Source organism: Hyla sarda, chromosome 8, assembly GCF_029499605.1.
Source record: "Hyla sarda isolate aHylSar1 chromosome 8, aHylSar1.hap1, whole genome shotgun sequence".
Taxonomy (NCBI): Eukaryota; Metazoa; Chordata; class Amphibia; order Anura; family Hylidae; genus Hyla; species Hyla sarda.
This window is the reverse complement of record NC_079196.1, coordinates 87,850,010-87,862,748: the sequence shown is the minus strand read 5'-3', so window position 1 is coordinate 87,862,748 and position 12,739 is coordinate 87,850,010. Positions and strand designations below refer to the sequence as shown.

Genomic DNA, 12,739 nt, shown 5'->3' with positions numbered 1-12,739 from the left:
ATGGCCCTGCGTAGGATATGTTCAGGCAATGATTATGGTAATCTGCAGAGAGAGATTTCCCAACATGTCAACTAAAACAGATTTTTATCTGTCAGAATATAATATTTTGTTGCCATAAAAATACTTTATTAAGCTTTCAAGTGTTTTGGGTAGTGGCATACCAAGATAAGAGAAAGCCTCAGAGCAAAAATCAATCCCCCAGTATTTTGTTGGCCTCAGCCTTATGCTTCACCATTCCATGCCATTGTGTGGCCCTGAAACAGTTCCTCTGTACTAATAGAGACCATTTGAAGATACAAACCTTGCATAGGAACTCAAAACCCAACAGAAAAGAGGATGGGATTAAACATGTTCAAAGTGCCACAAGCAACCATGTGGTCTGCTGCTTCAATAGTGTATAAGCTCTTGACCTTTGGTTTACTAAAAAAAAAGCTTAACACAGTTTCTTACAACTTAATAAAGAATCCATGTTAATTTAACTGCTCATACAAGCAACCAAAATTCTCACCTTGTATACAGTGCCAAAAGCACCAGAACCCAGGATTTTGACCCTCTTAAGCTCTGTTTCTTTTAGGATCCGCAGCTGGGCTTGGTTTGGTGCTGTGCCACTTGGGGTCAATGGTTCCACTAACTGAAAGAGTAAAATCTGTATTACATGATTGCAATGGAAAGCGGTACAAAGTCTTTAAAGATTAACTCAATACCCAATGTATTTCTATACTTATTATTATTGTATTCAAGCACCTCTGCCTAGAAAATACAATGTATACAGGCAGGTCCATAAATATTGGGACATCGACACAATTCTAACATTTTTGGCTCTATGCACCATGTCAATGCATTTGAAATGAAATGAACAATATGTGCTTTAACTCCAGACAGACTGTCAGCTTTAATTTGAGGGTATTTACATCCAAATAGGGTGAACGGTGTAGGAATTACAACAGTTTGCATATGTGCCTCCCGCTAGCTAAGGGACCAAAAGTAATGGGACATTGGATTCTCAGCTGTTCCATGTCCAGGTGTGTGTTATTCCCTCATTATCCCAATTACAATGAGCAGATAAAAGGTCTAGAGTTCATTTCAAGTGTGCTATTTGCATTTGTAATCTGTTGCAGTCAACTCTCAAGATGAGATCCAAAAAGCTGTCACAATCAGTGAAGCAAGCCATCATTAGGCTAAAAAACAAAGCAAACCCATCAGAGAGATAGCCAAAACATTAGGTGTGGCCAAAACAACTGTTTGGAACATTCTTAAAGCGTAGGAATGCACCGGTGAGCTCAGCAACACCAAAAGACCCAGAAGACCAAGGAAAACAACTGTGGAGGATGAGCGAAGAATTATTTCCCTGGTGAAGAAAACCCCATTCACAACAGTTTGCCATATCAAGAACACTCTCCAGGAGGTGGACGTATGTGTGTCAAAGTCAACAATCAAGAGAAGACTTCACCAGAGTGAATACAAAGGGTTCACCACAAGATGGAAACCATTGGTGAGCCTCAAAAACAGGAAGGCCAGATTAGAGTTTGCCAAACGACATCTAAAAAAGACTTCACAGTTCTGGAACAACATCCTATGGACAGATGAGACCAAGATTAACTTGTACCAGAGTGATGGGAACAGAAGAGTATGGAGAAGGAAAGGAACTGCTCATCCTAAGCATACACCTCATCAGTGAAGCATGGTGGTGGTAGTGTCATGGCGTGGGCATGTATGGCTGCCAATGGAACTGCTTCTCTTGTATTTATTGATGATGTGACTGCTGACAAAAGCAGCAGGATGAATTCTGAAGTGTTTCGGGCAATATTATTTGCTCATATTCAGCAAAATGCTTCAGAACTAATTGGACGGCACTTCACAGTGCAGATGGACAATGACCCAAAGCATACTGCAAAAGCAACCAAAGAGTTTTTTAAAGGGAAATAAGTGGAATGTTATGCAATGGCCAAGTCTCTGAAGACAAAACTGAAGGAAAAGTGCCTCAAGAACAAGCAGGAACTGAAGACAGTTGCAGTAGAGGCCTGGCAGAGCATCACCAGCAATGAAGCCCAGCATCTGGTGATGTCTATGCGTTCCAGACTTCAGGCTCTAATTGACTGCAAATGATTTGCAACCAAGTATTTAAAATTGAAAGTTTGATTTATGATTATTATTCTGTCCCATTACTTTTGGTCCCTTAACAAGTGGGATGCACTGTTGCAATTCCTACACTGTTCACCTGATTTGGATGTAAATACCCTCAAATTAAAGCTGATAATCCGCAGTTAAAGCACATCTTGTTCATTTTATTTCAAATCCATTGTGGTGGTGTAAAGAGCCAAAAATGTTAGAATTGTATCAATGTCCCAATATTTATGGACCTGACTGTATGTACTGTAGATGGCAGGGCGGTGAAAGAGTGTCTTTATTGTGCATGTTCTAGCATGCTCTTGTTTGTACAAGTACTTTACATAGTAGATGTTTTAGACATTGAAGCTTTGTCCCATTTCAATGATTTGGACACAGCTGCAATACCTAATGTAGCCACTATGATAGTTACAACACGTAAACAATGAAGAGGTTGCAGTGCTCTCTGGAGCACACCTCCCCTTCCCCTTCCCCTGTTAGGAGTTGGACCTCGACCAATCTACTATGTATAGTCTATATTGAGGATAGGACATCACTTTAATAGCTTGGATAATCCTTTTAATGAATTCCACTGAATTGAGCAATTTTCAGAGATGTTTTATATAGTCCCCAGATTGATCCATGAGATATAATATATAAAATGTGAGAGGAAATATGGTGGTAATATGTTTCAAGACAGCAGTATACTGTACATAGACTTTATGTTCCGTGTGTAACCTGCTGCATACTGCATTGGATTATATATAATCATGAACAGCTTTTCCCTAATGGCTCAGTTATATGATTGTTATATGACACAGTATGCAAACATACTTTGCAAGTCTCAATACAGTCTTTAGTTAATTTCTAGAAGACAACTCATAAGTTTTACAAATATGATAATGATAATATATGGATGCTATATGATTTACTGTGATATACTGTAAATAATTCCATTCCTTAGTTAGAGGTAAGCTGCTAAGTTAAAGTCTGATAGATGATAGATAAACTTTCATAAGTTTACAAGGGTAACTAGCAGAATTGTGAACTCAGTAAGGTATGTACATTTCAACATTACATACAAATATTAAAAAGTAGTCAAACATTTGCAAAGTTGCATATATGTAAAGGAGTAGTCCAGTCCTGAAAAACTTATCCCCTATCCTAAGGACAGGGGATAAGTTTCAGATCGCAGAGGGTCCGACTGCTGGGGCCCCCCGCGATCTCCTGTATGGGGCCCCGGCTCTCCGGCCAGAGAGCGTGTGTTGACCACGGCACGAAGCGGCGGCAGACACACCCTCTCAATACAGAGCCGGAAATTGCCGAAGGCAGCGCTCCGGCTTTGCCATAGAGTTGTATTGAGGGGGCGTGTCAGCCGCCGCTTTGTGTGGTGGTGGTGGATACGCCCCCTTCCCGCAGGCTGCCGGGGCCCCATACGAGAGATTGCGGAGGTCCCAGCGTTCGGACCCCCCACAATTTGAAACTTATCCCCTATCCTTAGGGGATACGTTTTTCAAGACTCGAGATCTCCTTTAATATATTTTAACATAGATTTAAAATATTAAATATAAAAATTAGATTTTATAACGTAAACTTGTCACAAAGCACTTAACACAATCCATGATTTCAAAAAGACAAAAAGACTATTAATACTAGAACACACAGCACATGCATGATGAACTAGACAAGCCCCTCAATTGACAACCAGGGATTTTTTAACAGTTGACTGCATCTTATTTTGGTGTCACTACACTTGAGTGGTGTTTGCACATCTCTGGACATTCCTGGAGCTGGGTTCACATATTTCAGGTGCCCAGCATAGTTTCCCTCCGGCGTTCACCAGAGTGAAACTGATGCTAGAACTAATCCCATTCATTTGAATGGGACCGTTCACAGTCATCCAGCATCTTAATTAATTAATGTAATAAAAAAATCAGTCTTCAAAAAATGTGGTTTAATAGTTATAAAAAAAAGAATACCACATATTTTACATAAAAATAGAAAACCTACACATATTAGGTATCCATGCATCAGTAATGACCTGAAGAACTGACAGGTTATTTCATGTTAAATATAAATAGTAAATTAAAAAAATGCTGAAAAAAAGTTTGCCTTCTTTGATATTAATGCTGATTTTTTCTTATTTCATAGTAAAGTACTTGCCCCCCAAACTGCCACATAAAACATGGTTTCATATGGCCATGCCAATAAACTAATAACTAAAAAGTTTTAGCTGCTCAGAGAGAGGCAAAAAAAAAAAAAAAAAATAAGGAAAAATTAAGATGGTCAGTAAGTTACTGGTAAGTTATTCCAGGCCTGGTCATTAAAGGGAATGTCTGACCTAGATTTTTCTCCCGAGGAGAGCAAGACACTAAAATGTTTTATTTTTATTTTTTTTTCTAATAAGTTTTTTATTTTCTGATTGTAAATGATTTGTTTCCATTTTTGAAAATCTTGGTTGAGCTGTTTTAACAGCATTTAATGATATACTTTACAGCAGGACCCATGGACACAACTAGATATCCTCTACATAAAATGCAAAATATCTGAAATGTTAAGAACACATAGTCCATCCCTTAGGTTGATGTGGAAGGAAATTATTAAAGACTCTTAAAGTTCTGAAGGATTTAATAGCAATGCAGTATTTCACCTTGTCTCCACAAGGTTAGCATCATCGGCCTCATTTGATTCATATTCTGCATCTTAAAAACGTGTTCCTCCTGTGTCATACATAAAACACCACATAATATACGCTGAGGTGAGCTTTGTTTTTATTACAGCTCTATGACAGTCATATCTAATTTAATTTCATTATTGATTCTTTTATTTACCAATCTATTTATTTATACGTTTAATTTTGTAATGTATTTATGTAGAGATTGCAGAACGCCCTTCTTCTACTGCGCAGGTGATATTGTTTACATTTTATTTGATGTCGCAATATTTTGTTTCTATGACAATTATCCCACTGTAGAGGGTAGTTGTTTACTTTTTTTTTCATAATATAAATTTATTACGTTTCGTAATAAACAGTGCAAAGTTGTTTACTTTTTATAATGCATTAATGCATATATATATATATATATATATATATATGCCGTGATCTGTATTGATCACTGCATCTGAGGGGTTAATGGTGGACATCAGCGTGATAGCGGTCAGATTGCACTGTCTAAGAATTAGTCATTTTAAAGTCAAAGCTATCATGTATTTGTTTAGCTGGAATAACATCTTGGCATTAAAATGTTGGTCCTGAAATCCAGAAGTATAGATAAGGCTGCATTCTTCATTTTATGGTTAACATTTGACATATATACTGCTCAGGCTGATCCAACTTTGATGTAATGTCCTTAAAACAAGTCAAAATAAGGCTCAGTAGTGTGTGTGGCCTCCACGTGCCCGTATGACCTCCCTACAATGCCTGGGCATTCTCCTGATGAGGTGGCGGATGGTCTCCTGAGGGATGTCCTCCCAGACCTGGACTAAAGCATCCACCAACTCCTGGACAGTCTGTGGTGCAACATGGCGTTGGTGGATGGAGCGAGACATGATGTCCCAGATGTGCTCAATCAGATTCAGGTCTGGGGTCGGGGGCGGGCCAGTCCATAGCATCAATGCCTTCCTCTTGCGGGAACTGCTGACACACTCCAGCCACATGAGGTCTAGCATTGTATTGCATTAGGAGGAACCCAGGGCCAAACGCACCAGCATATGGTCTCATAAGGGGTCTGAGGATCTCATCTCAATACCTAATGGCAGCCAGGCTACCTCTGGCAAGCACATGGAGGGCTGTGTGGCCCCCCCCAAAGAAATGCCACCCTACATCATTATTGACCCACCGCCAAACTGGTCATGCTGGAGGATGTTGCAGGCAGCAGAATGTTCTACACGGCATCTCGTGACTTTGTCACGTCTGTCACATGTGCTCAGTGTGAACCTGCTTTCATCTGTGAAGAGCACAGGGCACCAGTGGTGAATTTGCCAATCTTGGTGTTCTCTGGCAAATGCCAAACGGCCTGCACGGTGTTGGGCTGTAAATCCAACCCCCACCTGTGGACATCGGGCCCTCATACCACCCTGATGCAGTCTGTTTTTGACCGTTTGAGTGGACACATGCACATTTGTGGCCTGCTGGAGGTCATTTTGCAGGGCTCTGGCAGTCCTCCTCCTGTTTCACCTTGCACAAAGGCGGAGGTAGCAGTCCTGCTGCTGGGTTGTTGCCCTCCTACAGCCTCCTCCATGTCTTCTGATGTACTTACCCATCTCCTGGTAGCGCCTCCATGCTGTGGACACTACGCTGACAGACACAGCAAACCTTTTTGCCACAGCTCGCATTGATGTGCCATCCTGGATGAGCTGTACTGCCAGAGCCACTTGTGTGGGTTGTAGACTCCGTATAAAGGTTCCACTAGAGTGAAAGCACCGCCTGCATTCAAAAGCGACCAAAACATCAGCCAGGAAGCATAGGAACTGAGAAGTGGTCTGTGGTCACCACCTGCAGAACCACTCCTTTATTAGGATTGTCTTGCTAATTGCCTATAATTTCCACCTGTTGTCTGTTCCATTTGCACAACAGCATGTGAAATTGATTGTCAATCAGTGTTGCTTCCTGAGTGGACAGTGTGATTTCACAGAAGTGTGATTGACTTGGAGTTACATTGTGTTGTTCAAGTGTTCCCTTTATTAATTTGAGCAGTGTATATAGACTGTATATAGGGTAATCTCATCTAAATCATATAAATCTAATATGCCATATATATATGTTAAATTAGTACTGGCTCGCTATACATAGTTACCTTGTTTAAAAAAAGATACATGTCTATCAAGGTCAAGCTTTTTCGGATAATTCATCATTCATTGCTGAGTGATTTATATCCATCAATGTCACTTTTCAGTAGATAAGACTATAGCCCTATTTTGATGCTGTCATTGTAGATGTAATCTGTCTTGACTCTTTTTTTATTTTTCCGCCAGGAAGTGGACCAACCCTTGTTGGTTACTTCTCAGTGGCATAACTTATATTATAAGAATGCTCTTTGGGCACATTTATTTGGCTGTATACACCAGCATACAATTGCCTGAATTGCACTGAATAGCACAGGCAATTATGCTTTTTAATACAACTATATGTATATGTTTAGGGCATATGATTGGTGGATCCTTCCAGATAATTCCATTGAATATAATCCATAGAAGCTGTATTGTATATTTTTACAGATGTTCTAATGTTTATTAGAAAAAGAAGCAGAATAAAGTTTAACTTATTGTTAATTGGATAACACAATTTTATTTTGCAAAGGCTTGGACATTTTCCTTTGGCTGAGAGATGCAAAAACCACAAAGCTGAAAACCTTTCACAGACAGACCATGAACAAAAAAGCCTTTGATATAACATCAAGTACTATACGAGGGCAACTCCTTTTATAAAACTACAGCCAATAAAAAAGCAATGTGACTTAAACCAGAGATCTTTCAATGTTCCTTGGTGCTTGGCAGCAGATCTTACCTCTGTCTCTAGGAACCTGCGCAAGGCTCTCTTCTTTTTTATGCTTTTTCTTCTAATGTAGACTGCGAAGGTTAGTCCCATGATAACTATAATGAATAACCCTCCAATAACACTTGCTGCGATCAGGGGAGTTCTACCATTGAAAACAGAAAACACACGATTCAGTCATATAGCTGGTAAAGCAGTAAAGGTACGGACAAAAATACTGTAGGTATATAAATAAGCATAGAATCATTATTTAAATATCGATCATGTTATAATTGTGCATTGTCCTTGGAATAGTGGGTGGAAACTAACCTTTAAATTGGCTACAGAAGAGAGAATTATGCTTCCCTATATCTCTATACTACCCCCTAAGAAGCAGCAATAACATGGAGGCCATTATAGAGCAGTTCTGAGTAGTAAAATATGTGAATCCATCACTGAGGTGAGATCTAATGCTCAGAGTCAGCTTATTTATTCTCTTTGTAATATTGCTAATGTCTTTATCTTTCTCCAGTCACTTCCCCTCCCCTTTTCCCCTCTATAGACTTGTATGGGTAACATGTAAACTCATAAGATGCATTTCAAAGTTTCTTATATTCACAGTATTGATAATTTATGCAAAGTTTTTGGGCATCTGTAAGGTTTCCATTTTTATGAATCTTTAGAATATTCTGCAACACTGTGCACAGACCATACACTCTCAGACTGGTGGCAGTAATGAACTGGGCTTCAAGTTTTTCTCTGCTTTACCTTACACACAGACACAAACAACCACCTAGCTAGGTCCAAATTGAGAAGATCTAGAGTATGGAGTGTAGACAAAAACAAAGAATATGCAAACTAGAGGAAACATGAAAAATTCCACTGAGAAATAGGAATCAAATGCAAGGAAACAGTATTAACTACTCAACCGCCAATGTGCTTTACCCATTGCCCACTTTAGCTACATTCAAAAATTCTAGACAGGACAAGCTACGGTATTCAATTTTAGATGTTAAATTTGTAGCAATGTTTGGCTTTGTTTAGCTCTGTGAGGCTACATTGTTAATATATCATGTCTGAGAACACTCCCCTCAGAGTTAAAGGGTACCTCTTATTGAAACTTTTATCAGTATCAGTCTTTGTCCAGATGCTGAGACCTCATCCATATGCACAACCCCCTTGGTTCTTGTCATCAACATTCTTCACCATTAATATGGTATAGAGGTATTCTTCACCATTCATATGGTAAAGCTATTTGCATGACTCATCTAATCTTTTCAAGTACAGATACCTTGGGGTGGTATAAAATAAAAAAGAAGATATACTGATCTATCCAGATACTTGTCAGCTGCCCAGCCAAAGCTCCCAATACCTTGTCTTCACAGCTACTATAATGAGTAGGATCTGGGTCTGATTTAAGGGTACATTTTCCAGTGTTTGGCTGAAGCATCATGCAATGCCGTGATGATGCCCAGGCCTATAAGGGGCTTGGAGATAGGGCCAATTATATCTGGTCTCAGCATCCATGTCCTTCTCAGGTGCACATAAATACCCAGTCAATTTGTTTCTCAAGTTGGTTGTTTTCAGCCTTTCTGCACAAGCGTCTGTGTTACTCCTAACTTGATCCTTCCTGTGTACTGTTGACTCTTGGCTTTGGGACCTGACTATCCCTCCATTATCCATTTTTCTCTTGTTTTTGAGTCAGCCTGTCTGACTATGCTTTCTCTGTTTGTCTGTTTTTTTTCCTGTATTTGGTACTTTGCTTCCCTGATGTCTATACAATGTTTTTTGCATTTTGTTTTGAAGCTTACTTTGCCCCTGCACTTACTCAGAACAGGGACTACTACACAGTTGAGGATCTGTTGCTTAGGGCAGATACTTACGTAGACATGGAAAGTAACTGTGTGAGAGTTCAGAGCTGCACGTATTCCTGCCATGTGTGAGAGCTACTTTCTGGATCCTGATGATGGGTATTCCCTCAGAAACTACCTTGAATAGTCAACTACCTTGATTTATGTGGGGTGGGGCACACTGCGGACATCAGGAATCAGTAAGTAGCCAAGAGGATCAGGGACAGGAAACTCCAGTGTGGCAGGTGCAGGGAATTAAGGTAGGTGAGTATACCTTCTTTTTGTATTTCTTTTTACACTTCTTTTTACACTACCCCCATGCACATACAAAAACATTTTAATCCAGGACAACCCCTTGAAGCTAATGCACTAGATGGTTTTGGAGCCCTTTATTATAAGAAGTTTGCTCCGGTCCTCCTATCTCATCTCGTTGATTTATTTAATGCTATACGTCGGGGGGCTCCCCTGGGCCCGGAATATTCAATGGCTGTTATAAAAGCCATCCCGAAACTGAACAAAGACCACTCTGTATGTGACAATTACCACCCTATCTCTTTGATTAATAATGACATGAAATTACTGACCAAAATTATGGCCTTATGCTTGAACACTTTTATAGGGGCCTATGTCCACCCGGACCAGGTGGGCTTCATCCCAAGTAGACAGGCCCTGGACCAGACTCAAGAATAATTGATCTGATCACTCTTTTACATTCCCCTTGGGATGGCAATACTAGTTGCCAAACGGGGTTTCTGCTCTCTCTAGACCTACAGAAGGCCTTCGACTCTTTACATTGGGAATATATGTTTTTAGCTGTGGAACGCAGGGGCTTTGGCCCTGAATTTATCAGACTCCTACGCACATTATATGCGGATCCTTGGGCTACGGTTAATGTTCGAGGTTATGCCTTGGAGGCCTTCCAGGTCAGGAGAGGAACGAGGTAGGGTTGTCCCCTCTCCCCTGCCCTGTTTGCCTTAGCTATGGAACCGCTGGCAGCGGTTATTCATAACTCTCCCTCTATTTTAGACATCAGGGCGGGGACAGGGGAACATAAAGTGGCCCTCTTTGCAGACGACCTCCTGCTGACTTTGTCCTCCCCCTTGACCCCCTCCCTAATCTGCTTCACGTCCTATCTAAATTCGCGGAGATATCGGGTTTGGAACTAAACTCTTCCAAATCAATAGCTCTGAATATAAATCTTCCAGACAGGACTGTTAAACTGTTGAAACTGAACTTTGATTTCCAATGGAACACGCATAGTCTTCCTTACTTAGGTATTAATTTGACCCCCTCGATTTCCTCCTTGCACTCAGCCAACTTTCCCCTCTTATTCCGAGACATTAGGAGTGACTTACGTGACTTATCATGGTTTGGTAGAATTGCTTCGATCAAAATGAATCTCTTACCTAGAGTGCTTTATGCTTTCCGTGCCCTGCCAATCTCCGTTCCCTCTCAAGCTATAGACCGCTTGCAATCGGACTTTCTTACTTTTGTTTGGGGCTCCAGGGGTAGCAGAGTGGGACACAGGACACTGTTTGCTACCTGTTCTCAAGGGGGATTGGGGGTCCCAAATCTTAAAAAATATTACCAAGCAGCGAGAATAGGACAGTTTACCCAATTTCAAATACTCCACTATAGCCCCCAATGGGTCTCCATCGAACAGTTAGCTGCACCTACCGTACCGCTATCCCTCTTACATTGGCTCCCAGCTAAAGAAAGACCCTCAATCCTCTCTCCTATTTTATCACAATCGCTACAATTGTGGGATGGTCTTCGTAATAGATTCCCCCTTACAATCAGCTCACACCCTGGTAGCACCACTTCTAAATAATCCTAAATTTCCTCCTGGTATGGTCTGGCTGGCTTTCTCATGGTGGACAAATAAGGGATTATTTTGCATAGGTGACTTTATTGATACACTGGGCATTAAACCAATAGCATACTTCAGCACCTTTTATAAGCTACCCTACTCAGAATTATTCCGCTACAGTCAAATTTCTCACTTTTTGTCGGGTCTTAAGAAGACGGGGACGGACATTACATCCTGCACCTCTTATGAATCAATGTGTCTGAGAGCTTTTGACAGTAGGGGCACTATCTCTTCTATCTATAACACCCTATTATCTATCCCCACCAAATTACCGTATATGATTGCCTGGGAGAAGGACCTGGGGAAGGAAATTGACCTGAAAGATTGGACCCTTAGCGCCTCTATTACCTCCAAACTCTCCATTAACCCCTTAAGGACTCCCCATAGGCCATAGCAGTAAAACGTGACCCTGGACCGGAGGAGTGGTGGTCGGAACACTGAAGTGGGGCAGTAAACAAGCATACAGCCTCCAGCCATACACTGTCTATGGCTGAAGGCTGCATTTCTGTGGGGAAACTGTACTGCACCTAATGGGGGGAACTATACAGCACCTAATGTGAGGAACTATACTGCACCTAATGTGGGGTAACTATACTGCACCGAATGTGGGGGAACTATACTGCACCTAATGTGGGGGAACTATACTGCATCTAATGTGGGGGACCTAAACTGCACCTAATGTGGGGGAACTATACTGCACCTAATGTTAGGGAACTGTACTGCACCTAATGTGGGGTAACTTTACTGCACCTAATGTGGGGAACTATACTGTCAACCTAATGTGGGGGAACTGTACTGCACCTAATGCGGGGAACTATACTACACCTAATGTGGGGGAACTGTACTGTACCTAATGTGGGGGAGCTATACTGTACGTAATGTGGGGAACTATACTGCCCCTAATGTGGGGAACTATACTGCACCTTATGTGGGGGAACTATACTGCACCTAATGTGGGGGAACTATACTGCGCCTAATGTGGGGGAACTGTACTGCACCTAATGTGGGGAACTATACTGCACCTAATGTGGGGAACTATACTGCCAACCTAATGTGAGGGAACTATACTGCCAACCTAATGTGGGGGACCTGTACTGCACCTAATGTGGGGAACTATACTGCCAACCTAATGTGGGGGAACTGTACTGCACCTAATGTGGGGAACTGTACTGCACCTAATGTGGGGGAACTATACTGCACCTAATGTGGGGGAGCTATACTGCACCTAATGTGGGGAACTATACTGCACCTAATGTGGAGGAACTATACTGCACCTAATGTGGGGAACTGTACTGCACCTAATGTGGGGAACTGTACTGCCACTAATGTGGGGAACTATACTGCACCTTATGTGGGGAAACTATACTGCACGTAATGTGTGGGAACTATACTGCACCTAATGTGGGGGAACTGTACTGCACCTAATGTGGGGAACTATAC

General features: G+C 41.3%; 1 protein-coding gene across 4 annotated transcripts in view; it reads right to left on the bottom strand.

Moving 5' to 3' along the window:
• The window catches only part of ERBB4 (erb-b2 receptor tyrosine kinase 4), a 1,050,606-nt gene that overhangs the window by 219,103 nt on the left and 818,764 nt on the right, over positions 1–12,739 (bottom strand). For all 4 annotated transcript variants that reach the window (XM_056534264.1, XM_056534265.1, XM_056534266.1 and 1 more), the window contains 2 exons: positions 7,613–7,745; positions 509–631 (listed from right to left, as the gene is read on the bottom strand). In XM_056534264.1, the coding sequence (XP_056390239.1) occupies positions 509–631; positions 7,613–7,745 (256 nt within the window). The remainder of the gene's footprint in view (positions 1–508; positions 632–7,612; positions 7,746–12,739) is intronic.